The following is a 27,681-nucleotide window of genomic DNA, read 5'->3' on the forward strand; positions in this document are numbered from 1 at the left end:
GCTTACTAGGTGCCCAGCAGCAGCTCTTTTAGTGCTGGGGAGGATACAAGGGGATCAGGTGGACCCATGTGGGGCTCTCAGGCTTCACCCCCATTTTACAGAGGAGGGAGCTGAGGCTCCAAGTGAAATGACTTGTCCAAGGTTACGCAGCAGACAATAATAATAATAATAATAATAATAACGATGGCATTTGTTAAGCACTTACTATGCGCCAAGTGCCGCTCTGTTTGTACATATTTATTACTCTATTTTACTTGTACATATCTATTCTATTTATTTTATTTTGTTAGTATGTTTGGTTTTGTTCTCTGTCACCCCCTTTTAGACTGTGAGCCCACTGTTGGGTAGGGACTGTCGCTATATGTTGCCAACTTGTACTTCCCAAGTGCTTAGTACAGTGCTCTGCACACAGTAAGCGCTCAATAAATACGATTGATTGGGGAGGATACAAGGTGATCAGGTGGTCCCATGTGGGGCTCACAGGCTTCACCCCCATTTTACAGAGGAGGGAGCTGAGGCTCAGCGAAGTGAAGTGACTTGTCCAAGGTCACACAGCAGACATAATAATAATGATGGTATTTGTTAAGCACTTACTATGTGCCAAGCACTGCACTGAGCGCTGGGGAGGATACAAGGCGATCAGGTGGTAACATGTGGGGCTCACAGTCTTCACCCCCATTTTGCAGATGAGGGAACTGAGGCCCAGAAAAGTGAAGTGACTTGCCCAAGGTCACACAGCAGACAAAAATAATAATAATGATGGTATTTCTTAAGTGCTTACTATGTGCCAAGCACCGCTGTAAGCGCTGGGGAGGATGCAAGGTGATCAGGTTGCCCCACAGGGGGGTTCACAGTCTTCACCCCCATTTTACAGATGAGGGAACTGAGGCTCCGAGAAGTGAAGTGACTTGCCCAAGGTCATTCATTCATTCAGTTGTATTTTTTGAGTGCTTAGTTTGTGCAGAGCACTGGACTAAGCGCTTGGGAAGTACAAGTTGGCAACATATTCATTCATTCAGTCGTATTTATTGAGCGCTTACTGTGTGCAGAGCACTGGACTAAGCGCTTGAGAAGTACAAGTTGGCAACATCTAGAGACGGTCCCTACCCAACAGAGGGCTCACAGTCTACAAGGGGGAGACAGACAACAAAACAACACATATTAATAAAGTAAATGGAATAGTAAATATGTACAAGGTCAGACAGCAGACATAATAATAATAATGGTATTTATTAAGCACTTACTATGTGCCAAGCACTGCTCTAAGCACTGGGGAAGCTACAAGGTGATCAGATTGTCCTATGTGGGGCTCACAGGCTTCACCCCCATTTTACAGGGGAGGAAACTGAGGCCCAGAGAAGTAAAGTGTTTTGCCCAAGGTCACACAGCAGACATAATAATAATAATGATGGCATTTATTAAGCGCTTACTGTGTGCCAAGCACTGTTCTAAGTGCTGGGGAGGATTCAAGGTGATCAGGTTTTCCCATGTGGGGCTCACAGTCTTCACCCCCATTTTACAGAGGAGGGAACTGAGGCTCCAAGAAGTTGTGACTTGCCCAAGGTCATTCATTCATTCAATTGTATTTATTGAGCGCTTACTGTGTGCAGAGCACTGGACTAAGCGCTTGGGAAGTACAAGTTGGCCACATATTCATTCATTCAATCGTATTTATCGAGCGCTTACTGTGTGCAGAGCACTGGACTAAGCGCGTGGGAAGTACAAGTTGGCAACATAGAGAGACGGTCCCTACCCAACAGCGGGCTCACAGTCTAGAAGGGGGTGACAGACAACAAAACAAAACATATTAATAAAATAAATAGAATAGTAAATATGTACAAGGTCACACAGCAGGCATAATACTAATAATAATGATGGCATTTATTAAGCGCTAACTATGCGCCAAGCACTGCTCTAAGCGCTGGGGAGGATACAAGGTGATCAGGTGGTCCCATGTGGGGCTCACAGTCTTCACCCCCATTTTACAGAGGAGGGAACTGAGGCTCAGAGAAGTGAAGTGACTTGCCCAAGGTCACACAGCAGACATAATATCAGGCAAAAACTCCTCACCCTGGGCTTCAAGGCTGTCCATCACCTCGCCTCCTCCTACCTCACCTCTCTTCTTTCCTTCTCCAGCCCAGCCCGCACCCTCCGCTCCTCTGCCACTAACCTCCTCACTGGGCCTCGTTCTCGCCTGTTCCGCCGTCGACCCCCAGCCCCCGTCCTCCCCCTGGCCTGGAATGCCCTCCCTCTGCCCATCCGCCGGGCTAGCTCTCTTCCTCCCTTCAAGGCCCTACTGAGAGCTCACCTCCTCCAGGAGGCCTTCCCACACTCAGCCCCTTCCTTCCTCTCCCCCTCGTCCCCCTCTCCATCCCCCCGCCTTACCTCCCTCCCTTTCCCACAGCACCTGTATATATGTATATATGTTTGTACGGATTTATTGCTCTATTTATTTTACTTGTACATATTTATTCTATTTATTTTATTTTGTTAATATGTTCTGTTTTGTTCTCTGTCTCCCCCTTCTAGACCGTGAGCCCACTGTTGGGTAGGGACCGTCTCTATATGTTGCCAACTTGTACTTCCCAAGCGCTTAGTACAGTGCTCTGCACACAGTAAGCGCTCAATAAATACGATTGATTGATTGATAATAATGATGATAGTATTAAGCGCTTACTATGTGCCAAGCACTGCTCTAAGTACTGGGGAGGATACAAGGTGATCAGGTTTTCCCATGTGGGGCTCACAGTCTTCACCCCCATTTTACAGAGGAGGGAGCTGAGGCTCCGAGAAGTGAAGTGACTTGCCCAAGGTCACACAGCAGACATAATAATGATGATGATATTTATTAAGCGCTTACTATGTGCCAAGTATTGTTCTAAGCCCTGGGGGGATACAAGGTGGTCAGGTTAATTAATGATGGCATTTAAGCACTTGCTATGTGCAGAGCACTGTTCTAAGCACTGAGGGGGATACAAGGTGATCAGGTTGTCCCATGGGGGGCTCACAGTCTTCACCCCCATTATACAGCGAGGGAGCTGGGGCTCCGAGAAATGAAGTGACTTGCCCAAGGTCACATAGCAGACATAATAATGATAATAATGATGGCATTTATTAAGCGCTTACTATGTGCCAAGCACTGTTCTAAGCACTGGGGGGATACAAGGTGATCAGGTTAATTGATGATGGCATTTGTTAAGTGTTTACTATGTGCAGAGCACTGTTCTAAGCGCTGGGGGGGGGGTACAAGGTGATCAGGTTGTCCCACGAGGGTCTCACAGTCTTCACCCCCATTTTACAGAGAAGGGAGCTGAGGCTCTGAGAATTGAAGTGACTTGCCCAAGGTCACACAGCAGACATAACAATAATAATAATAATAATGATATTTATTAAGAGCTTACTATGTGCCAAGCACTGTTCTAAGCACTGGGGAGGATACAAGTTGAGCAGGTTGTCCCACGGGGAGCTCACAGTCTTCATCCCCATTTTACAGAGGAGGGAACTGAGGCTCCGAGAAGTGACTTGCCCGAGGTCACACAGCAGACATAATAATAATGATGGCATTTATTAAGCACTTACTATGTGCCAAGCACTGTTCTGAGCACTGGGGGGATGCAAGGTGATCAGGTTGTCCCACGGAGGGTTCACAGTCTTCATCCCCATTTTACAGATGAGGTAACTGAGGCACAGAGAAGTAAAGTGACTTGCCCAAGGTCACACAGCAGACACGTGGTGGAGCTGGGATTCGAACCCATGATCTCTGACTCCAAAGCCCGGGCTCTTTCCACTGAGCAGCCACATATTGATTCATTCATTCGTGTGTTAAGTGTTTGGGAAGTCCAAGTTGGCAACATATAGAGAATAATCATATTGATTCATTCATTCCCCCTCTGCCCCTTAACCCTCAACTTTTGAGTTTTGGTGTGTCTGTCTATAATTCTGTTTATTTTGATGATATTGACACCTGTCCACTTGTTCTGTTTTGCTGTCTGTCTCCCCATTTTAGGCGGTAGGGACCTTCTCTTTATGTTGCCGATTTGTACTTCCCAAGGGCTTAGTGCAGTGCTGTGCACACAGTAAGCGCTCAGTATATACGATTGAATGACTGTGAGCCAGTTGTTGGGTGGGGACTGTATATGTTGCCTAATTGTACTTTACAAGCGCTTAGCACAGTGCTGTGCACACAGTAAGCGCTCAATAAATATGATTGAATGAATGAATGAGTTTCCCCGGCCCCCACAGTTGGAGCTGGTGCCCTGCCTGCCCTCTGCTTCTTTCATTCATTCGTTCATTCAATTCATTCATTCAGTCATATTTATCGAGTGCCTACCGTGGGCAGAGCACTGTACTCAGCGCTTGGAAAGTACAAATCAACAACAGAGACAATCCCTGCCCAACAATGGGCTCCCTCCTTCCCCCCCCCACCCCCCTCCCTCCCATTTGTTGACGTCCTACCATCTTGACTACCTGGGATAATCCGGGTGGGATTCTTCCTCTCTTGCAATGATTATGGTATTGGTTCAGCGCCTACCATGTGCCGGGCACTGTACCAAGCGCTAGGGTGGAGACAAGCACAAGTCCCTGTGGCGCATAGGGCTCACTGGCTCAATCCCCATTTTACAGATGAGGGAACTGAGGCACAGAGAAGGAAAGTGCCTTGCCCAAAGTCACACAGCAGGCAGGTGAAGGAGCCGGGATTAGAACCCATGACCTTTTGCTGCCACTATATATAGGTATGTGTGTGTGTATGTATATTATATGCATATTACATATGTAATATGTTTCTTTAGCACATTGGCCTAAGCCTCCAGTGGCCTTGCCTTAATTTTTCCTCCTGATGGTGGTCTTAACTGTTTCCTGCAAATCTCTTCCGCAACTCCCCCTTACCAGGATCCCACTACGCTGGCCCTCAGCAAAAAATAATAAAAATCATGATACTTGTTAAACGCCTACTATGTGCTGAGCACTGTTCTAAGCACTGGGCACTGTTCACATCATGGTCATTCTCCCCATGACCCACCCCCAGCTCTTCATATCTTTCTCATCTTCTCATTGCTTATCTTCTACCATTTCTTCCCACGACTTGCAAAAAAAAAAGTAGATTTTTTTTATTGACAAAGGGGACCGTCTACTTCGTACTTTTCATATAAAATTAAAGGATCACTCTTCCCAGGCTGTTTTTTCTTTTCTCAGTGCGGAAAACTCACTGTTAAAAGTATCCCGAGACTAGGCTCAAGTAACTTATTCGATGTAAACCAAAGCCCGACGAATAAAAATCAGTTTGATGTCACACCACATATTAGTTGCTTCTACAGTGTTGACTTGTAAAGGATGTTTCTGTCTACTAGAATCTCTTTCCAGAAATTAACAACTGACATTGTGCACTGGTCACCCTTGTTCCTTTCGTGGTTCTAAATACAAAGATAATTTTGGGTAGGTAAAAGTATGATTCTAAGAGAATATCTGAATTTAAAAGTTGCTCCCTGAATTCATGGGACAGCCTGATTATTTGATTAAAGGCTGATTATTTGAAAGGATTTTACCAGTTACAGCATTGTAATAATTTCTGGGGACTCTCCCACCAGCGAGGGTCCTTGGTCCCAGCATGGTCTGCTCTGTGAATTCTAGGCCAGGGCTGGAAGCTGCTCCCATATCCTCACGGACACTTTTCCTCTCCATCGATACTTTGAGCCTACTTTGTATATTTGTGTTGTGTTTTAATATTTCAGTCAGTCAGTGACATTTATTGAGCACTTACTGTGTGGAGAGCACCGTACTAAGCACTTGGAAGAGTATGGTACAACAGAGGCGGCTGACACGTTCCCTACCTCCCCCTTCCTCCTCCTCTTCCTCCGTGCCAGTATTGTACTAAGTACTGGGGTAGGTACAAGCTAATTAGGTTGGACCCAGTCCGTTTCCCACGTGGGGCTCACAGTCTTAATCCCCATTTTACAGGTGAGGTAACTGAGGCACAGAGAAGTTAAGGGACTTGCCTGAGCTCACACAGCGGATGAGTGGCGGAGCTGGGTTTGGAACCCAGGTCCTCCTGACTAGTCCATTCCCACTAGGCCACCCTGTTTCTCTTGAAAGCCCCACCCCTGAAGCGGATGGGAGCTGGGAGGAAGGGAGAGTTTTGTGGGTCAAAAGTGACCTGCGCACCTGCGTTCAGATCAGGCCAGGCTAGATAAGGTGGTGTGCCGTCTCCAGTGAGTTACAAAATCCAGTTACTTTCCACCCCCGGCGTTCAGCTGCAAATATTACCATTTAGTGAACTCAGCAGTGGCACTTGCTTCAGAGCTACCGTTCTCAGAACTGTATCCCTCCCATCTTCCGTAGAGACATCCGCAGGGACTTGTCAGAGACTGTTGGAACAAGCTGCCTAGAATCTCATAGTGATGCTTCTCATAGAGAAGCAGCGTGGCTCAGTGGAGAAGAGCACGGGCTTTGGAGTCAGAAGTCATGGGTTCAAACCCCGGCTCCGCCAATTGTCAGCTGTGTGACTTTGGGCAAGTCACTTCACTTCTCTGTGCCTCAGTTACCTCATCTGTAAAATGGGGATTGAGACTGTGAGCCCCACGTGGGACAACCTGATCACCTTGTAACCTCCCCAGCGCTTAGAACAGTGCTTGCACATAGTAAACGCTTAATAAATGCCATTATTATTATTATTATTATTATTATTATTATTATTATTATTATTATTATTATTATTAGAGAGTGGCAGAGTTAGGGAGTGTGGCCCGGCTGAAGAGTGGCCCAGAAGAGCCTTCTCAGTTAATTTTGGTTGAGGTTCGTTGGTGGTTTGGACCTTGATACGGTGAGATTGAAGCCTCTAATTTAAGGAAAAAAAACAAAGTACTCAGATCAGCTAAAATTCTTTCAAACACCCGTGTGCCCAAGTGGCAGACACGCTCCCTTCCTCGGGTTTCTCCCACCGCTTTCCTTTCCCTGCTGCCTAATCTTAATGAAATAGTATTCATTTTGTTTTTATTTTGAAAAGCAACTACACATTTTTGCTGTATTTTGATTTTTTTTTTTGTCTGTCCAAAAAATGAAATGGCGGGGAGGTCGGGGGGGAAGCCTCTAACCTTTCTTAGAGCCAGATTGAGCCCCGTTGTCCAGGGTGACGTATGAGTGAGGGCAGCAGACCCGGCTGTCGAGATCTCAGAGAGAATCTGATCTGTGATGGTGGCCTGCACTTCTACTCCCCACCTGAATCTGAATTCTAAGAAACAGAGGCAGTTCCACGGGGGTCTGTTGCTTAGGGAGGGTCCACGGTGTCACCTGACAGGGCCTTTGGTTAGCAGAGTGGTCTTTCAGTTTGAAGAAGACACCCTGTCCCTACCGTGGTCCCCTAAATGTCAGGAGAAGAGAAAAGGTGCCCTGCAGTATTTTCACTGGCTCTGTGGACCATAGATGGTCTGTGACCCTTACAGATATGGATGCCCTCTCCCCTTCATCACTAACATCATCAGTGATATTTATCGAGCGCTTACCGTGTCCAGAGCGCTGTACTAAGCGCCTGGGTGAGTACACTCTGAGTCAGTAGGCACTTTCCCTGCCCACAGTGAGCCTTACAGTCACCACCGCACATCAACATCCATCCAGAAGAGATGGGTCTATCCCATGAGCTTCAGTTTCCCTTAGAGAAATGACGGGCCCTAGCCCTTCCGGAGGGAGAAGGAAACAACCTCTGGTGCAATTTTTTTTTCTTGATTCCCCTAGGGAGTGACGCTTTGCTCTCTGTTTTAACTTGTCCTTCCACTCCCACAACATCCAAGGATGGAATAGTTGCCCGGTCTAAAGTCATGCTGGAGATGACTTGCCCCGCTGTTCCTCGCCCACAAGGCTGCCTGAGGGGCGGGAGGAGAATGTTCATCCTTTCATCCCGCCACCTCCTTCTCCCTGTCCCACCACCTCCTTCTCCCCTTCAGGGAAAGGAGCTGTGTGTCCCTCTATTTGGGTCTTCTGCATTCCCCCTACCTCCAAGGTATCAATCAGCCAAAAGAGATGTATTTAAAATAGCATGCATTTTATCAATAGGCTGTACAATTCCCTATCATTTGAAGCGTAGCGTTTGGAAAAGTTGTTCTCTTGGTCGGGGAAAGGAGAGGAAAATCTGAGTCATCACTTGCACTCTTTCTTGATTTGTGGGCACAGAGAAAAATAATATCACTAAACTTGTGTCCAGGAAATTGGTCACCCTTAAAATTGTAAAGTGAACGTGCCTGCTAGTTCCCCCAGTTTGTTTGATGAGTGCAAAATTCACCCATTCATCCAACTACACTAATAAATTGCTAGGTTTTTATAGCACTTCTTTATAGCATTAGTCATCTTGGTTTGGGTAATATAAAAATTTCAGGAGCTGTAAATTTTAAGATGGGCAAGATTATAGATTGTTTTGTGTAGGGGAAATCAAGCCGTGTTTAAAGAATGGTGATGTAGCTTTATTGCATTTGTGTCTCAAATTTAACCCGGAGCAGATGAATTAACTTTTTTCTGCTCTCTTTGCTGTCAGTCTCCAGCCAAGAAAACAGCCTCATCCTCGTAGTTTCTCAGTAGTTTAATTTTCAACCTTAACAGCCGAATCCTCTCTGACCTTTGGAAATCACTTTGAAAGCTCCAATATGAAAATCAAAGTCACATTATTTATAATGTGATGACTGTATAAAATTATGTTTTTTTGAAGACTTCGACCCATACGTGCGTAGCATGTTTGCTCGTTTGTCTATTTCCTGGAGCACATAGAGAGGGGAGGTGTAAGCAAGGGAGACAGTAAGGAAGAAGTAATCCGGGGGCAGGGAGGGGGGGGCACAGAAATGTTGCCGTTTTCCTTTAAAGACAAGGCGACAAACAGTACAGCTTATCTGTGCTCCATGAGGCCATAGGAACTCCAGTTACATAATTGCCTGGAAGACCAACCAGTCAATCAGTGGTATTTATTGAGCACTTACTGAGTACAGAGCAAACATTGTATTGAGCGTTTGGGAGAGTACAAAATAACAGAGTTGGAAGACATTCTCTGCCCACAAGGACCTTACAGCGTAGAGGGACTTGCTGCTTTCCGGAAAAGTAATCCCATCACCTCCTTTCTCCCCAACTTTCCCTTTCCATCAGCCATTCCGTCTGCTAATTCTCAATAGACTCCACTGGTGCTGGGGCTCTGGTGCTGGGTCCCCAGAAAAAGGCCTTCAAGCCCGAACTGGGCCGTTGAGAGGCCCTGCGTGGTCCGCACTCTCCATTCATTCATTCAATCATATTTATTGAGTGCTTACTGTGTGCAGAGCACTGTATTAAGCACTTGGCAACATAGAGATGGTCCCTACCCAACAGTGGGCTCACAGTCTAGAAGAAAGAACAATCTAGCCCTGGCCAGACTTCCAGGGGTGGAACCTTCTCTGCGTTGCTGTCACGAGTGACTCAGCTATCTCTCACATTTCCAGGAAGACGTATGTGGTCCTTCTGCCATTTGTCTGTTTTGGGACCTTGGGCAAGTCACTTCCCTTCTCTGAGCGTCGGTCTCCTCATCCGGAAAATGGGGATTCAACATCAGTTCTCCTTCCCCGTTAGCCTTTGAGCATCGGGTGGGACAGAGACCGTGCCTGACCTGATTGTCATGTACCTAGCCCAGTGCTTACTACAGTGCCGTGCAGCGCTTGATATGTACCATGAATTATTAGCATTACGTGGTGAGTGAGTCTTGCCGGGAACTCTAGCCGGCACTTGGTTCACACAGTTGAGCTGGCCCCAGGTCACCCTTGAATTTGCAGGTGGGCCTGAGGGGAGGTCCAGGAAGGTTTGACCAGGCCCCAACCTGGCCTGTGCCACCCAGTCTGAGCTCAGCGTGCATTGGCTAGAGCACCAGCCTAGGAATCAGAAGGTCAGAGGTTCAAATCCCGGCTCCCCACATGTCTGCTGTGTGACTTTGGGTAAGTCACTTCACTTCCCTGTGCCTCAGTGACCTCGTCTGTAAAATGGGGCTTGAGACAGTGAACCCGATTTGCTTGTATTCATCCCAGGGCCTAGAGCATTGCCTGGCACAAAATAAAGGACTTAACAAATACCATAATTATTATTCAAGGTGGATTCTTCTGGGGGCTTTAAAAGCTTTCCTGCTGCCCATTTTTCTCAGACCCATTTACCAATATGGACAAGCAATGTGGCTTTGTGGAAAGAGCATGGGCTTAGGAAACAGAGGTCGTGGGTTCTAATCCTGGCTCTGCCACTTGTCAGCTATGTGACCTTGGGAGAGTCACTTCACTTCTCTGGGCCTCAGTTGCCTCATCTGTAAAATGGGGTTGAAGATTGTGAGCCCCACTTGGGACAGCCTGATTTCCTTGTATCTACCCCAGCACCTAGAACAGTGCTTGTCACATAGCGCGTAACAAATGCCAGTATTATTATTATTATTTGGGATAAATACACTTTTTGTGAGATTGTAGGTGCAAGGGTTAAGTGTATTTTGGAAAGCTTGATGGTCAAGATGCCAGTTGATTAGATGAACTAAGAATTTGTTTGCCCTCGAGCATCCTTAATTTAATTACCCGAGAAGTTGCCGAAAATATTCTGCTGACATTTGGTTCTCATTTTTTTCAGTTACACGGAAAAAGCCGTGACAGCTGATAAAGGTAAGACCTGCTTCCTCTTTCTTCGCTTCTTCTGTGATTCAGTTGAAAAGTAAAAGGATGGTGTTTGTCACATTCTTGTGCTCCGTTCGATTCCCATTAGCAATGGTTGCCTGCCAACCTCCATATCAAGCAAAAACTCCTTAGTATTGGTTTCAAAGCTGTCCACCACCTTGCCCCCTCCTACCTCACCTCCCTTCTCTCCTTGCCCAGCCCACACACTCCACTCCTCTGGTGCTGACCTTCTCACTGTGCCTTGTTCTCGCCTGTCCCGCCGACGACCTCTGGCCTATGTCCTAAATGTGGCCTGGAATGCCCTCCCTCCTCAAATCCGCCAAACAATCACACTTCCCCCGCTTCAAAGCCCTACTGAAGGCTCATCTCCAAGAGGCCTTCCCAGACTAAGCCCCCCTTTTCCTCAACTGCCCCTCCCCGTCGCTCCAACTCGCTCCCTTTGTTTTACCCTCCTCCCCCCTCCCCACAGCACTTACGTATATATCTATAATTATATTGATCCCTGTTTATATATTTTGATGTGTATATGTCTATAATTCTGTTTATATTGATGCTGTGGATGCCTGTTTACTTGTTTGGATGTCTGTCTCCCCCCTTCTAGACTATAAGCCCGTTGTGGGCAGGGATTGTCTGTCTTTATTGCTGAATTGTATTTTCCAAGCGCTTAGTACAGAGTGCAGTGCACACAGTGAGCGCTCAGTAAATACGATTGAATGAATGAAGATATGAAGCTTGCAGCTCTTCAGCTGCTAAGCAGACTCAGATGTGGAACGCCTCTTGGAGTGAGTTATCTAATGAACTGTTACGGTCCTCTGTAACTCCACATTTCCTCCAAGAGGCCTTCCCTGATTAAATCCTTTTTTCTCCTACTCTCTCTCCTCTCTGTGTTGCTTTATGCACCTGTGCCAGTATCCTTTAAACACTTGATATTCACCCCACAGCGCTTGTATACATGCCCATAATTTATTTATATCCATCTGCCTCCCCTTCTAGACTACGAGCTTCTTGTGGGCAGGGAAGGTGTCTACCAACTCTGTTGCATTGTACTCTCCCAAGCACTTAGTATAGTGTTCTGCACTCACTAAGTCCTCAATAAATACCACTGATTGGTATTTTTTAACTTTGGTATTTGAAGACTAAATGACCAAGGAGGAATCATTACACATGAGTTGGCATTTGAAGAAGCTGCCATTTATTTTTGTTAATATGGTATTTGTTAAGCATTTACTCTGTGTCAAGCACTGTTCTAAGCACTAGGATAGATACAGGCTAATCAGGCCAGGTGCAGTCCCTGTCCCACATGGGGCTCACAGTCACAGTTGGAGGGTGAACAGGTATGGAGTCCCCATTTCAGATCAGGAAACTGAGGCACAGGGAAGTGAAGCGGCTTGCCCAAGGTGGAACCTTGTCTTCATTGCTGTCACGAGTGACTCGGCTATCTCTCACGTTTCCAGGAGGACATATGTAGTCCTTCTGCCATTTGTCTGCTTTGGGACTTTGGGCAAGTCATTTCCCTTTCTCTGAGCATCACAGAGCAGGCAAGTAAGTGGTGGAGCTAGGATAAGAACCAAGCCCTCTGGCTCCCAGGCCTGTGCTTAATCCATTAGGCCATGCTGCCATGTCTATAGAGTCTGAACCTTCAGGATAGAATGAAATGAAATGTGTTTCGTAGAGTGGGGAGAAAGGAAGATGGCCTAGCATTTAGACCAAGAAATAAATCCGGGACACACCTGTGAGAAAGGAGATTAACATGGACGTTTCTTTGGAGTAAATTGAAGGGCGCTGGGATCTGCTTACTGGTTTGGACTAAGTGGGTTGATTTGTTGGAGATTTTTAGGCCAGTGTGACCAGTGGAGTCAGGCTTACGGTGGTAAGCTTTGATTTGGTCAATATTAGGAATCTTCTAGGTTGGAATGACATAATAGAAATTAGACGTTGGGGTCCTGAGGTAACCTTTTCTTGGCTCTGGAAATCTTGTCTTTTTGGACACATGCACTCTTGGGATTCATGAGATGAAATCTGCAACTGATTTTTTGTGTGTCATATTGTAAGCAAAACTGCTGCACATGGAATGTCTGACTTTGCCCTTTTGTGCTTTGTGCCTCTCGTTCGCAAAATGGTCATGAAAATTTGTGTGCTAGAGTGGAATGTAGAGAAGTAGGTGACTGTACACACTAGAGCAGCTGTACAAACTTGGTGTGTTTTTAAATGTGTCGGATGCTCCAGTACCCAAACTCAACAGGATGAGTTAAAAGAACAGAGGCTGAGGGCTGGATATCTTCTAGTAAAGGGCATTTTTAAAGGATTGATGCTCAGGACAGTGTTTTATGATACTTTAATTGAGTCACTTTTATTATTTCTGTTTTTCCTCATTTAATCTTTCCCCAGTTATTTTTGGCTTTGAAATATTCCACACTTGGACCGAAATGCCTCTAACTTGTTCCAGAAAATGTAGGTTTCTGGTTTAGATAGGTTTTTATATTTTCAGGGAGAGTGTAGTAAATTTCTGCTCTCCCCATTTTTGGAATTAGTTCAGAGATGATTTTTCAAGATGTTTTCCAGATGTGTCTTTGAGCTTATTTGTCAGATAGATTTTTTAAAACTGTATTTTCCTTCCATGGAAGGGAATCAACTGCCTAGACATGTTTAATGATATTCAGTTTAGAAGTAAACAATATACTTCAGATGGTCAGAAAGTAACTTTCCACCTTTTTTTCTTTTACTTACCGAGGTTCAGAGCTCCATTTTAATGCTGAAATGTTGAAATAACCGAGGAAACATGAGCACCATTTCTCTAAAGGCGAAGCACCATAGAAATTTTTGTTTCAGCAGGTCAGATGTTTTTTAAATAAAGTGAAAGGAGTTTTTCCTAGTGTAAGACTAAAAGAAGAGGGAATTTTTTTTCTTAACAGGTGTAATGAAAATGGAGGACCAGATCCTTTCTGAATCTCTAAGCCTTATCTTAATTTAACCTACCCATATTTCAGTTTCCTCATCTGTAAATTGAGGATTCCATGCCTATTCTCGCCTCTGCTTAGGCTGTGAGCCCCATGCGGGACTCTCCCCAACCTATTTCATTCATTCATTCAGTTGTATTTATTGAGTGCTTACTGTGTGCAGAGCACTGTTCTAAGTGCTTGGGAAGTACAAGTTGGCAACATATAGAGACGGTCCCTACCCAACAGCGGGCTCACAGTCTAGAAGGGGGAGACAGAGAACAAAACAAAACATTAACAAAAGAAAATAAATAGAATAGTAAATATGTACAAGTAAAATAAATAGAGTAATAAATCTGTACAAACATATATAATATATACATATATACAGGTGCTGTGGGGAGGGGAAGGAGGCAAGGCGAGGGGGAGGAGTGAGGAGCTTTTGCCTGATGCGTAGCCACTGGAGATTTTTGAGGAGGGGAGTAACATGCCCAGAGCATTTCTGCACAAAGACGATCCAGGCAGCAGCATGAAGTATAGATTGAAGTTGGGAGAGACAGGAGGATGGGAGATCAGAGAGGAGGTTGATGCAGTAATCCAGTTGGGATAGGATGAGAGATTGAACCAGCAAGGTAGCAGTTTGGATGGAGAGGAAAGGGTGGATCTTGGCGATGTTGCGGAGCTGAGACCGGCAGGTTTTGGTGATGGATTGGATGTGAAGGGTTAACGAGAGAGCGGAGTCAAGGATGACACCAAGGTTGCGGGCTTATGAGACGGGAAGGATGGTAGTGCTGTCAACAGTGATGGGAAAGTCAGGGAGAGGGCAGGGTTTGGGAGGGAAGATAAGGAGTTCAGTCTTGGACATACTGAGTTTTAGATGGCGGGCAGACATCCAGATGGAGATGTCTTGAAGGCAAGAGGAGACACGAGTCTGAAGGGAGGGAGAGAGAGCAGGGGCAGAGATGTAGATTTGGGTGTCATCAGCGTAGAGATGATAGTTGAAGCCGTGGGAGCGAATGAGTTCACCAAGGGAGTGAGTGTAGATAGAGAACAGAAGGGGACCAAGAACTGACCCTTGAGGAACCCCTACAGTAAGGGGATGGGAGGGGGGGAGGAGCCCACAAAAGAGATTGAAAATGAATGGCCGGAGAGATGAGTGTCTCCTTCAATGCCACTCTCTCCTCGACCCCCTCCAATCTGGCTTCCGTCCCCTACATTCCACGGAAACTGCCCTCTCAAAGGTCACCAGTGACCTCCTGCTTGCCAAATCCAACGGCTCCTACTCTATCCTAATCCTCCTCGACCTCTCAGCTGCCTTCGACACTGTGGACCACCCCCTTCTCCTCAACACGCTATCCAATCTTGGCTTCACAGACTCTGTCCTTTCCTGGTTCTCCTCTTATCTCTCCGGCCATTAATTCGCAGTCTCTTTTGTGGGCTCCTCCTCCCCCTCCCATGCTATTTATCTTGTCTCTACCCCAGTGCTTAATACAGTGCTCGGCACATAGTGAGTGCTTAACAAAAACCACAATTATTATTGTTGTTACTATCATCCCTCACCTGTCCTGGAAAACATGACTTACCAGGAAGTTATCCTTGCCTGCAAGTAGTACGTTCCTTCTCCCACAAAATTTTTTTTAAAAAAAGCTGGGGGAGGCGTAAATGTTTTCTCTTGTTTCTGCTTGAGGGCAACTTCAGGGACTCTGGAGTGCACACAGCCATGGAGGGCATTTGGGTGATGGCAACCCCAAGCCGAGATGCCTCCCACCCACTAGGCCGACTGACATGGTAGGGGTTGGTGAGTGGTGCGAATAAATGCAATTCACAAATCTCATTTTAGCCAACGTTTAACCTCCTCTCACCTCAGCTGCCGGCATCTAACAAATTTGATATTTTTCATCTCCCTCCTCCTCCCTTTGCCACCAAGAGATGAGAGCACTAGGTGACCAGGAAAAGACAGGAGAAAGAGAATAGGATAATCCACTGAAGAAGAGAAGCAGCAAGAAGCTCATATCGTCCGTGACGGGCTTCCTCAGCCCCCACATTGTAGTTGACCATACTTCATTCAGGGGGTGTCTTAATTCAAAGACCTTCCAAGGTCTTTCAGACATTTCCTAATGCAGCGGAGTAGTCTTCTCGTTGTGCAGATGAAAAACCTAGGCTCGGAAAAATGAACTGATCAGTGCTCACAGATTCGGTAGGGGTTAACTCTGATATGAATCTGGGCTTGGGAGCTAGAAGTTTGACTGTTCTATAAGTTCTTGAAGGCTTTATTTAGCAAAGACCTTGATATGTTTCATCTCTCTTCTTTCCTACCCTGATTCAGTCATAAGCTCAACTGATTTAGGCTCACTGACTGTTACTCTTGACGATTGAAAATAAAATGTGAAATCTAAGCACTTTAGGTGAAGTCCTGTTGTTGGCAGAATGGAAGGAGCATTGCTCTGGGAATCGGGAGATGTGTGGTCTCTCAAATTTGCAGGGGGCATCAGGCAAGGGGTTACCGGTGGGAGAGGTGAGAATGACACTCGGCGGTTAGGTTAGCTCGGGAGGAACGAAGAGCGCAAATTGGGCTGTAGGGGGAAGAGAGAGTCGATTGCCTTAAAACCAGTGATGAGGAATTTCTGTGTGATGTGGAGAGGAACTGTGGGAAGTTGGGGAGGAGGGGAATGATGAGAAAAATGATTCCAGGCAACTGAGGTGTCGACTGGAGAGGGACGACCCCAGATCTCCCCATCTCCAAAGCCCTCCTCGGAATCACATGTCTAAGAAGCCTTCCCTAGTCACCACCTGAACTTGCATGATTACCCTCACGTTTGTATAATTTTGTAACATAAAAACAATTCCATGAATCAGTGGGGCAATCGATTACACAGGCCTCAGATTAAGTCTGGCAATAAAAACAGCAGGGGGAAAAAATGAAAAAGGGAAGGCATGGAGAAGGAAGATCAAGGTAAGAGGACACTAGTGAGGTTAGGCTGGTAATGGTTAGTGGGAGATTACTCTGCACACAGTAAGCGCTCAGTAAATATTGAATGAATGAGATTCAATTATTCTCATGGATTAGCCAAATAAGTCCATGAGTAGAAGTAAGGGGAACATCTTGGTTAGGTTTAATGACTTTTCAGGAATTGCTAGCCTGGGTTTAATTCTTAGTGGCCAGGATCTGGGGTAGGAAGTGTGTAGATGAGAGCACTGTTCTGCATTAGTGACCACAGCTTGGTCAAATTGAACCTCTGGGCCTTCCCATGTTGCTAGTTCTCCCTGAGAGCAGATGTGTTGTAGAGACTTTTGAAGGGCTGTGGCAATAATCTCCTAAAAGATTTTTCTCTTGGACTGGGTTGAGGGTGGAGCCATCTGCCCCTTCAGGGTTTTGTGGTAGTTTGTACAGTTCGTATTGTTGTGTTGCTCCTCTAGTGTTGTCTTTGGCATGCTGGCGTGCTGCATAATACACGCAGTTCTTCCAGAGTGCATGTGTTCACTACATGTTTTATCAGTTGTATTTACTGGGCACCTAACTGTGTGCAGAGCACTGAACTAAGCGATTGGGAGGCTACCTTAGAGTTGGTAGACATGTTCCCTGCCCGCAATGAGATTACAGTCTAGATGGGGAGAGAACGTTGTTGGGGAACTTGGAGTAGTGTTCTGACATGTACGCCTTATCTGGGTAAAACAGATACGATGTCGGAAGAAAAGGCTGTGGTCACGTGTGCGGAGTCAAGGTGAACACGCTGTAATGGGTTTGTCAAGGATGTAGTCCTTACCCTCGCTATAGGAAAATTGAGTGGATTGGCTCTCTTCAGCAATCCTACTTTTTGTCATAATAATAACAATAATTGTATTTCAGCGCTTACTCTGTGCCAAGCACTGTACTAAGCACTGGAGTAGACGCGGTAATCAGGTACCACATGGGGCTCGCAATCTAAGTTGGAGAGAGAACAGGAATTAAATATCCATTTTGCAGATGAGAGAACTGAAGCACAGAGAAGTAAAGCGACTTGCCCACGGTGACACAGCAGGTACACGGTGGAGCAGGGCTTAGAACCCAAATCCTTCAACTCCCAGGCCTGTGCTCTTTTCCCTGGGCCGCACTACTTCCCTATGTCCCATTCCTCGATTTGCTTGACAGAGCAAGATGTCCTTGCAATCATCAGGAGTAGCTGAGTACCTATTGTGGGCAGATCATTATATGCAGCATTTATAAAGTTCGTGAACGTGATCCCTGTTCCTTTGGCACTTAGAATCTAGTGGGAGAGACACTAAGACAGTTTAGGTAGAAAGAAGAATTGGCTCTGTGTCTGAGTTGGTACCTAGGTAATAGGGAATGTAAGGGATGTATAGAAAAGTTATGGGTAGCGGTGATTATATTACACATTTACCACAGGTAGTCTTAGTTATGAGTCATGGCCCCCAAACCAGCCTCGGTGATTTGGACTAGTCAAACCCACTGCCTTGGTAGTTAGTAGAGGGTGTGGTGGAGAAATGCCCATTCTCTGTCTACTTTAGAGATTGGGGATGATGTTGTCGTGCTTCTCCAGAGTTAATTCAGGGCTGGTATCTCCTTCCCCTTATGGGCCTCGTTTCAAGGGGTCTGTGGGCTTGGAGAGCAATGGCTTTCTGGTGGTCAGTGTGAGCTTGGGACATATCATACAGTGGTCATTCCAGCCCACAGTGGCACCGGTGACCCTTCAGTTCTCTCTGCCAAACTAGGGCAATTGAGAGTACTCTGAAATCCGTTTCTACTTGAAGTGGCTAATGATTTCCTTGCCTCCCTGATAGTTTAATCCATCAAGGGCAGAAAACCATGAGCCCATGAACACTTGGGTAGCAAGTTCATTTTGTTTTTCATCTTGTTCACTTTTTCCCTGGAGGGTTTTGTTTTTCTGTTTTTTTGGATTGTGCATAGTTTGCTGAATGGGGCTCTGAATAGCAGAGAGTTGAAATTAGGGTAAACTAATGAGTCAGAAGGGTTGCTCTCTGGGTTGGGCTGTGGTTCTTTGTATTGTAAAAAAAAAAAAAAAAACAAACAAACCCAAAATACCCCAGGCCTGTTCATCTCATATGATGGTGTAACAAAAGGACATGGACACATGTGCTGCAGTTTTCCAAAAATATGTTGAGGCTGTCATTTTTCAGATTGTTAAAGTTAAGTGTTTGAGAAACTTCTTAACAATCTTAGCAGGATTTAGTAAATAACTCGCCCATGCCATTTGTCTGTTAACAGAGAGTTTATATGTGTTATCAGTAGCTTGATTATTTTTTTCTTCGAACATTTTTCATTCCAAAACTTTCAACTTTGGAAGATTGGGAACAAGCAAAAATGGAATAGTGGCTTTTAAAGCTTTGGTGACACCAGCCATATGTTTAAAAGTGAAACAAGAGTGCCCTGTCCTTGGGCATTCTTAATGCACCCAGCCCATGTACTGGGGTATGATAGGCTGGTTGGCATGGAAGGGAAACCATGGCACAGGCAGCTGTGACTGGCACCAAATCTGAACCTACCTGCTCCTGCTACTTGGCTCTGCCGTAGGCTCCGCACGCCTTCTGAGAAGCAGCAGTGCCAAGAAGAAAGATCAACAAGCTTGGGAGTCAGAGGACCTGGGTTCTAATCCTTGCTTTGTCACTTGTCTGCACCGGGCGAGTCACTTCACTTTTCTGTGCCTTAGTTCCCTCATCTGTAAAAGTGGGCATTAAGACTTTGAGCCCCATATGGAACAGGGACTGCATCCAGCCTGATTAGCTTGTATCTATCCCAGCGCTCAGTACAGTGCCTGATGTCTTGCCTTGTCTTGTCTTATACGATTTTGACACCCGTCTACATGTTTTGGCTTGTTGTCTGTCTCCCCCTTCTAGACTGTGAGCCCATTATTGGGTAGGAACCATCCCTATATGTTGCTGACTTGTACTTCCCAAGCGCTTAGTACAGTGCTCTGCACACAGTAAGTGCTCAATCAATACGATTGAATGAATGAATGAATGCTGTTGAGTCGTCTCCAACCCATAGCAACGCATCTCTCCGAGAACGCCCCTCCTCGCTCTGCGGTCGCTCTGGTAGCGTATCCATAAAGTTTCCTTGGTAAAAATACAGAAGTGGTTTACCATTGACTCCTGCGCAGTCAACTTGAGTGTCCTCCCTCGATCTCTCCCATGTGGCTACTGCCCAGCATGGGTGAGTTTTGACTTGCTGCAGATTGCCTTCCACTCGCTAGCCACTGCCCAAGCTAAAAATGGAATGGTATGCCTCTGCTTGACTTTCCCTCCCACAGTTGAGACTGGTAGACTACTGCAAACTCTCCAGGTGCGACCCTGAGAGGCATCTGATACATAGTAAGCACTTAACAAATACAATGGAAAAAAAAAAAAACACAAAGCCTGGCAAGCAGCAGGATAGCTGTGGAAAGCAAAGAGTAAAGTAAGGCTGTCGGCTCTGAGACCTGTGGGGGCAGCAAGCCCACTCCTGCTGTTCTGCTCCACCACTGTGGAGTCCATCAATGCCACTTCCTGTCCATCCTCTGTTTTTTCATAGCCCGGGCAAAAATCCCACCAAAAAGATTGCCCTTTCATGGTTTGAAGTAGCCCTGGACTAGGCAGTGTTGGTGAAGGGGGTAAGACTAGGGTGGCCGTGCTTGTTCCTTTTTGATGTAAACACATTTCAGTTAGCCTTGGGGGAAAAGAGATTCACCTGCCCCATTAACTGAAACAAATCCCACCTGAGAGGGGGAATGGGAGCAGGAGCTGGAGCCCGGGTCTCTGTGGAGAGTGACTGATGCTTTTTCTGTGGTCCCCTACTGCTTCTCCAGAGGCTCATCACCTTTAAAGAACCATGTGTCTAATCCCTGTTCCACCATCATTCTGCCGTGTGACGTGGGCAAGCCACTTCACTTCTCTGGGCCTCAGTTTCCTCATCAGTAACATGGGAATTCAGTCCTCAGTCATATTTATTGAGCGCTTACTGTGTGCAGTGCACTATACTAGGTGCTTGGGAGAATACAATAGAAGAGTTGGTAGACATGTTCCCTGCCTCTCACGAACCTCTCCTCCATCTGACGTAGTCTGCGAACCCCATGTGGGACAGGGACTGTGTCTAACGTGATGATCTTGTATTTACCCCAATGTCTGGCATGTAATAAGTGGTTGGCAAGTACAATAAAAAAATAAAAGCTGTCTAGGAGTGCTGGATCCTAGCCTCACATAAGACTTCAAAATCTATTAGATTGAGAATCTAGAGCCACCATCAGAAGACAGTTCGTCTTGGCCTCGATAGTTCTGAGGGTTCTCCCTGCTGTAGAAAATTTCTTCGTCAGGCACTGTTCAAGGTTCTGATACTCTCTTCACCCTTTTCCTCCCCTTTTGTCATCTTTCCATTTCCATTGTAGGAAATGGTGGCCAGGAGATACGTTGGGGAAGGAAAAGGAGAGGAGAACTACTTATTTTATTCACAAGGCTGGAGTGGCTTACCCAAAATGCCAACATTTGGCAAATAATAATAACGATGGCATGTATTAAGTGCTTACTATGTGCAAAGCACTATTCTAAGCGCTGGGGAGGTTACAAGGCGATCAGGTTGTCCCACCGGGGGCTTACAGTCTTCATCCCCATTTTTACAGATGAGGGAACTGAGGCCCAGTGAAGTGACTTGCCCAAAGTCACCCAGCTGACAATTGGCGGAGCTGGGATTTGAACCCATGACCTCTGACTCCAAAGCCCGGGCTCTTTCCACTGAGCCACGCAAAGGAATGAGATCAGTGATGCTGGCTTAAGAGGAAAGGCCTTATAGTGTGTAGTCATCATGGAGAAGAGAGAAAAGGTTCTCAGCGTGAGCAAATGGGGATAAACTGCAGAAAGAGAGATTTAGCTTCATTCACCATGAATTTCAAAGGAGAGGTTGAAAATGGGAAGGAACATATTCCTGATGGGAGTGGGAGAATCTTTTTCTCCAAAGGTCTTTGTGGGATGGATCTTCACCTTAGAGGGCAGGGTAATAGGGTGGTCTGACCAAATGGGATGAAAAGAGTGGACTAGATGCCTAGCAAGACCTTGTTTAGGCGAAAGAAAGGTGCAGGACTGTGCTGTGTTAAAGTGAATGCCTGCTCTTTGATGATACTACACCACATAAGAAAGCCAATTTCCAAAATGTGGCACTCTAAGTTTTATCAGACAGGTGGTTACAACTGGGGATGGATTTTTATTTTTCTACTTGAAGTGCTCATTGTCTACCATGAGGGTTTCCGACACCGACCAAAACCTAGCAGGTTAGAGCGGTACGCAAAATCTGGGGTCTCGGCCGTTGTTAAGTGGAGTTGGACGGTTTCTTCTTAGATCCCAAGGAGGAGAAAGAGGAGGAAGACGGCCCCCCTGCCGCCTGTCTGGAAGCCCCCGCTGCAGCCCCTCGGCCTAGCCGGGGCTGGCGCAGCAGTAGCAGGACAGCTGTCACACGCCAGCGGGACACAGAGAATACCCGCAGTTCCAGATCCAAGACCGGCTCCTTGCAGCTCATCTGCAAGTCGGAACCTAATACAGACCAGCTTGAATACGGTACGTTAAAGCACAGGAAGCAGTGGAGTAGCCACCTGCAGGTGTTACCCCCGGTTGGGCATTGGGACGACTCCACGATGCCAGAGGAGCTCCACTCTGGAAATGACAAAGTGCCCATTTTGAATTGAGTGTGTGCTTTCTGGCAAAACCCTGCTTAATTCCTGAATGAAATTGTCATCTGGGCTGGGACTTCTCTGCTGGGGAAGAGGGAGATCTTTAAGATTTTGTGTATCTTTTTTCCCCAGAAGTCACCGAAGAGCATCACTCTCCTCCTGGAATAAGGTAGGCACTCAGCTTTCAATCAATCAATCAATCGTATTTATTGAGCGCTTACTGTGTGCAGAGCACTGTACTAAGCACTTGGGAAGTACATGCCCAGAGCGTTTCTGGACAAAGACAATCTGGGCAGCGGCATGAAGTATGAAGCTTTTGGTAGATTTCCTTGTGTTCTGGGCTGAAGGGAGGGTGGCATTTTGAAATTCCGAAAAACGTCCTCTAGCAGGGAAAAAAACAAAAAACAAACCGAAAACGTCATTAAGACAGAAGCGTAGAGATGAGGCGTAGCACCTCCCATCTGTGTTGGAAATGAGGTCAGGAAGAGACACTTTTAACATCTTGTTTAACCAGAAATGTTTAAATTGATAGGCGAGGAGCTTTGGGGGCGATCATCCAAACCACCTGTTGAAGTGGTTGTCCGATGAGTTTTTGTTTTTCTTGAAGACGATAAACTGTTGCCAGTCAGAAGGGTTGGTTGACCTCAACCGAGTTAACATGTCTGCCCTCGAGAATTAGGGGATTGTAAATTCTGTCTGCCCTGGGAGAAGGGGCAAGTTAGCTGCATGGAGTCATGGCACCTGGGAAGGAAGAAAGGAATTTTAGAGCCCAGGGAAACATTTTGGGGACAAAACAGTGAACGGCATCTCAGGTGAGTTTTTCTTTTGGGGAGGTGTCCTTACTTGGGATGCAGTGTAAAGTTGACAGTCAAAATAGCTGCCCTGACTTACCCTCAGACTCATCTAAAAATACACCAAGTGTGGCCGTTCTTCACCGAACATCCCCAGGCGTTGCCGTTTCGCCAGCCCATGACAGAACTGTTCCATTTTGATCTTTTTCTATTTATGCTCATACTAATTGTCAAAGGGGAATCTCCTTCTCTTTCTAAGGTCAGAGCCTCCTGATTCTAGGCGAGTTTAGACTGGCTATTCATCTGCTCTAAATCCTCACTTCCACCCTGGATCAGGACAGCGCTGGTCACCCTGCTGTATTCTGGGGCCTAAGAGGCAGCAGTAGTAATGAGACACCCTGTACTAAACACCGGAATGATTAGTCCTTGTTCCTCGTGGGGCTTTATGATCTAACTCCATAATGGGAGCCTCATGGCCTTTAGTACATTGCAAAGTCGGTAACCTGCCAGTATCCCAAGAGATTTTGGAGCCTCTCCCAGGATTAACTTGGGGATCAAGTCTCATCCTGTGGCTTATCGCTGGAGGATATGTAATTCAGGGGGTGGGGATGATGGATTTGTTCTCCGTAGTAGGATTTTCTTTGGATATAGGATCCCTGGCATTCAGACGAAAATTGAGCATCCTGACAGGTTCTTGGAATTTACTCGCAAGTGTAGACTTCTTTCATTTTCGTGCCCAACCTCTAACCCGAGTGCCCTAAAACTAGCCCCATCCTAGGAAGCTGGGTAGAAGGGATTTCACCTCCCAGAGGATACGAGTGTTTTGGGCCCAAATAACCAGAATGTGGTCTTTGGTCTTGCTTTCTTTTAGTAGTGATGAAGAGGAGGAAGAAGAGGAGATGTTCATCAGTGAAGAGGAGATACCCTTTAAAGATGACCCTAGAGATGAAACCTATAAACCCCATTTAGAAAGGTACACCTCAGATTCCTTGTGAGGAATTTTTCTAGGCTGCTAGGAATTCTCTAGGCTTTACGCTCCTCGTGGGCAGGGAACATGTCTACCACCACTTTTGTACTCTCCCAATACTCTCCCATATCCTGCACAAAGTAAACACTCAGTAAATACCATTAATGGATTGAGGATAACAAGAAAAGGTCACTTAATCACAATTAGTAGAACGGTGCACAGTCTTTTCACCTCTCCCTTTTGCAGGGTGATTGTGTGCAAGCATACGGGTGTACATGTGCTTTTTCAAATTTACACATCCAAAAATCAGTCCATCGGTTTTATTGTGCACTCACCTTATGCAGAGCACAGTACCAGGCATTTGGGAGAGTACAATACAGCAGAGTTGGTAGAAACATCCCCCGTCCACAGTGAGCTTACAGTCTAGAGGGGGTTGTTGCTTATTCTTTACTCGGTGGCGTCACTATTTTCTGTTCAGAAGCAGTTTCTATGATCAGTCTGATCCCACAGTATTACAGTTCTCTGTAGATCAATCAGTGGTATTTATTGAGCACCGACTTGTGTGTGCAGAGCGCTGTACCCCTTTCTCGGTGCCAGAGGAATCACCCATTTGCCTTTCCAGGGAAGCCCCAAAGCCGCGGCGGAAATCAGGGAAGGTGAAAGAAGAGAAGGAGAAGAAGGAAATTAAAGTAGAAGTGGAGGTGAAAGAAGAGAATGAATTTCGAGAGGACGAGGAGCCGCCCAGAAAGTGAGTGAGACATTTCATCCACTTATTTCATGCTGTAAACTGCTGTGTAGGACAGTCAAGTGGCAAGAAAACAATTCAGGGATTTTTCCATTTGGAAATCCTTGGAAATTTTTATTTCTTTTTCATAGCATATACAAGGTTCTAAAAAGGCAAGGGTTACTGGTATTACACTGCTGCCTTTATGAGAAAAATGAAAAAGTCCAAGAAGATCATGTGTCGAGAGATGGGGCGGTGTCACTAGGGGCATTGTGTATTTCCCCTTACAAATCCGGGCTAATGCAACTGTAGTTTCATGTTCCAGTTTTCTAAAGTCATCGTGCCCCATTTGGTCTCCATACCCAAAGTACCGTTTCTCGATGAACAGGTCGATGCCCTGGACACCACCCTCTCCACTGAACTCAACTCCCTCACTCCCCTTTCCCCCCATCGATTCCATACCACTAATCTGCCACCATGGATCAATCAATCAATCAATCAATCGTATTTATTGAGCGCTTACTGTGTGCAGAGCACTGTACTAAGCGCTTGATCACCTACACAATCCACTTCCTCCACTCCTGTGCTCGAGCTACTGGGTGCTGCTGATGGAAATCCGGACACCAGGCTGAATTTTTCCCTCTCTTCTGTTCCTCAGTAGGACTTTCCCATTCTCAATGACTCCCACACTCTCCTGCGCCAGCTGTTTCAGATGCTTAACTCCCTCCTCAAACACCCTGCCTCCCTTCCTCCATCTCCCACTCAGTCTCTTCCCCTACTGACCTGGTCACATACTGTATTGAAGAAAAGTGAAACCATTAGACGTAATGTCTGTAAAATCTCCCCTGTCCCTCTCCAGGCCCTCCCTCCTCCTGCCCCCTTGTTGACTCTCCTGCCTTTTCCCAGCAGTACCTCAAAAGGTGATCTCCTGCCTCCTGTCAAAACTTAGCCCCTCCACCTGTGCCTCTGACTCCATCCCTTTGCACCATATCAAAGCACTCGACCCCTCCTTTTCCCCCTCCTCCCTCCAGTTATTGACCCATCTCCCTTCTGCCATTCCTCTCCGAACACCAAGAGTGAGTTGTTGACACCCGCTCCCTCCACTTGTGCTCCCCTACTTCTCTCCTTGATCCCTTCCAATCTGGCTTTCACCTCCTTCACTCCTTGGAAACTCCACTAAGGTCACCAGTGATTTTTTTGATGAATCCAGCAGCTCCTAATCCTCTTGGATCTTTCAGCTGTTTTTAATGCCAAACCACCCCTTTCTCCTTGAAACATTGTTCAATCTTGGCTTCACTGACGCTGTTCTCTTCTGATTCTCTTCCTACTTCTCTGCCCACCACTTCTCCGTCTCCTTTGCAGGATCCCCCTCTGCCTCCCACCCTCTGACAGTAGGGGCCCCTGAAAGCCCACTAGTCACCTTCAATTCTCCGTCCACAACCATGCCTTTGGAGATCTTATTCGCTCTCACAACTTCAACCACCATCTCTGTACGGATGACTCCCAAATCTACCTTTACAGCCCCAACCTCTCTCCTTCAATCAGTCAATCAATTGTGCTTATTGACTGCTTAACTGTGTGCAGGGCACTGTACTAAACACTCCTTCTCTGCAGCCTCACATTTCCTCCTGCCTTCATGACATCTCTACTCGGAGTCCTGCCGACATCTCAAACTAAACGTGTTCAACAAAGAGCTCTTCATCTATCCACCCGAACCGTCCTCCCCATCTTTCCCATCACTGTAGACAGTACCGCTATCCTCCCTGCTTCTTAAATCTGAAGCCTTGGGAGTATCCTTGACTCATCTGTCTCATTCAGCCCACATATTCAGTCTGACACCAAATCTTTTCAATTCTACCTTCACAAGATGGGTGGACATCTGCCCTATCCTCTCCATGCAAATGGCTATTAAGCCGATCCAACCCCTCACCATATCGCACCTTGACTACTGCATCAACCTTCTCGTTGCTATCCCTGCCTCCTGTCTTCCCGTACTCCAGTCCATATTTCACGCTGTTGCCCAGGTTATTTTCCTAAAAAAACATTCAGTCCACGTCTCCCCACTTCTCAAGAACCTCCAGTGGTTGTCCATCCACCTCTGCATCCATCTCCTTACCATCAACTCTACTCAGTCACCTTGCCCCCTCCTACCTTACCTCACCAATTTCCTGCTACAATCCAGTCTGCACACTTTTCTGTTCTAATGCTGACCTACTCACTGTTCCTCGACCTCACCCGTCTTGCCTCCGACCTGTTGCCCATGTCTTCCGTCTGGCCCAGAAGTCCCTCTCCCCACCATAGTCGACAGAGTTGTGATTATTAAATTATTATTATTAAAATCACATCTCCTCATATAAATCTTCGGTTCTTAAACCCTCCATTCCCTACTCCCCCTCGCTTCTCCATCGCATATCTATACTTTTGAAGGGTGGGATAGTCATCATCATCATCAATTGTATTTATTGAGCACTTACTATGTGCAGAGCACTGTACTAAGCGCTTGGGAAGTACAAGTTGGCAACATATAGAGACAGTCCCTACCCAGCAGTGGGCTCACAGTCTAAAAGTCACCCCATCTTAGGTCCTACAGCACTTATGTCAACATCCATAATTTATTTTAAAATTTGTCCCCGCCTCTAGACTGTAAGCACTTTGTGGGCGGGAAAAAATCTACCAACTCTGTCATATTCCTTCAAGCGGAACAGTGCTTTGCACACAGTGATAATGATGATAATAATGGTACTTGTTAAGTGCTTACTATATGCCAAGCTATGTTCTAAGCATTGGGGTAGGTACAAGTTAGGTAATCAGTTTGGTGCTGCCCCTGTCCCACATGGGGCTCACAATCTACGGTAGGAGGGAGTAGGATTTAATCCCCATTTTACAGATGAGGTAACTGAGGCCCAGAGAAGTAAAGTAACTTGCCCGTAGTCACACAACAGACACCTGGCAGAGCTGGGATTAGTACTTACGTC

At 46.2% G+C, this 27,681-nt stretch overlaps 1 protein-coding gene and 1 non-coding gene across 2 annotated transcripts in view; one reads left to right on the forward strand and one right to left on the reverse strand.

The window, feature by feature from the left end:
* The window catches only part of ZFP91 (ZFP91 zinc finger protein, atypical E3 ubiquitin ligase), a gene marked incomplete at its 5' end in the record, with an annotated part of 40,778 nt that overhangs the window by 2,307 nt on the left and 10,790 nt on the right, over window positions 1–27,681 (forward strand). Inside the window, 5 exons of the mRNA XM_038765315.1 lie at window positions 10,597–10,628; window positions 21,896–22,111; window positions 22,357–22,393; window positions 23,887–23,988; window positions 24,605–24,730. Coding sequence (XP_038621243.1) covers window positions 10,597–10,628; window positions 21,896–22,111; window positions 22,357–22,393; window positions 23,887–23,988; window positions 24,605–24,730 — 513 coding nt within the window. The remainder of the gene's footprint in view (window positions 1–10,596; window positions 10,629–21,895; window positions 22,112–22,356; window positions 22,394–23,886; window positions 23,989–24,604; window positions 24,731–27,681) is intronic.
* LOC119944350 lies at window positions 19,756–19,892 on the reverse strand. The gene has a single exon (XR_005455838.1). It is a non-coding gene; the product is annotated as a small nucleolar RNA SNORA7 (small nucleolar RNA).

Source organism: Tachyglossus aculeatus, chromosome 22 (assembly GCF_015852505.1).
Source record: "Tachyglossus aculeatus isolate mTacAcu1 chromosome 22, mTacAcu1.pri, whole genome shotgun sequence".
NCBI classification, from domain to species: domain Eukaryota; kingdom Metazoa; phylum Chordata; class Mammalia; order Monotremata; family Tachyglossidae; genus Tachyglossus; species Tachyglossus aculeatus.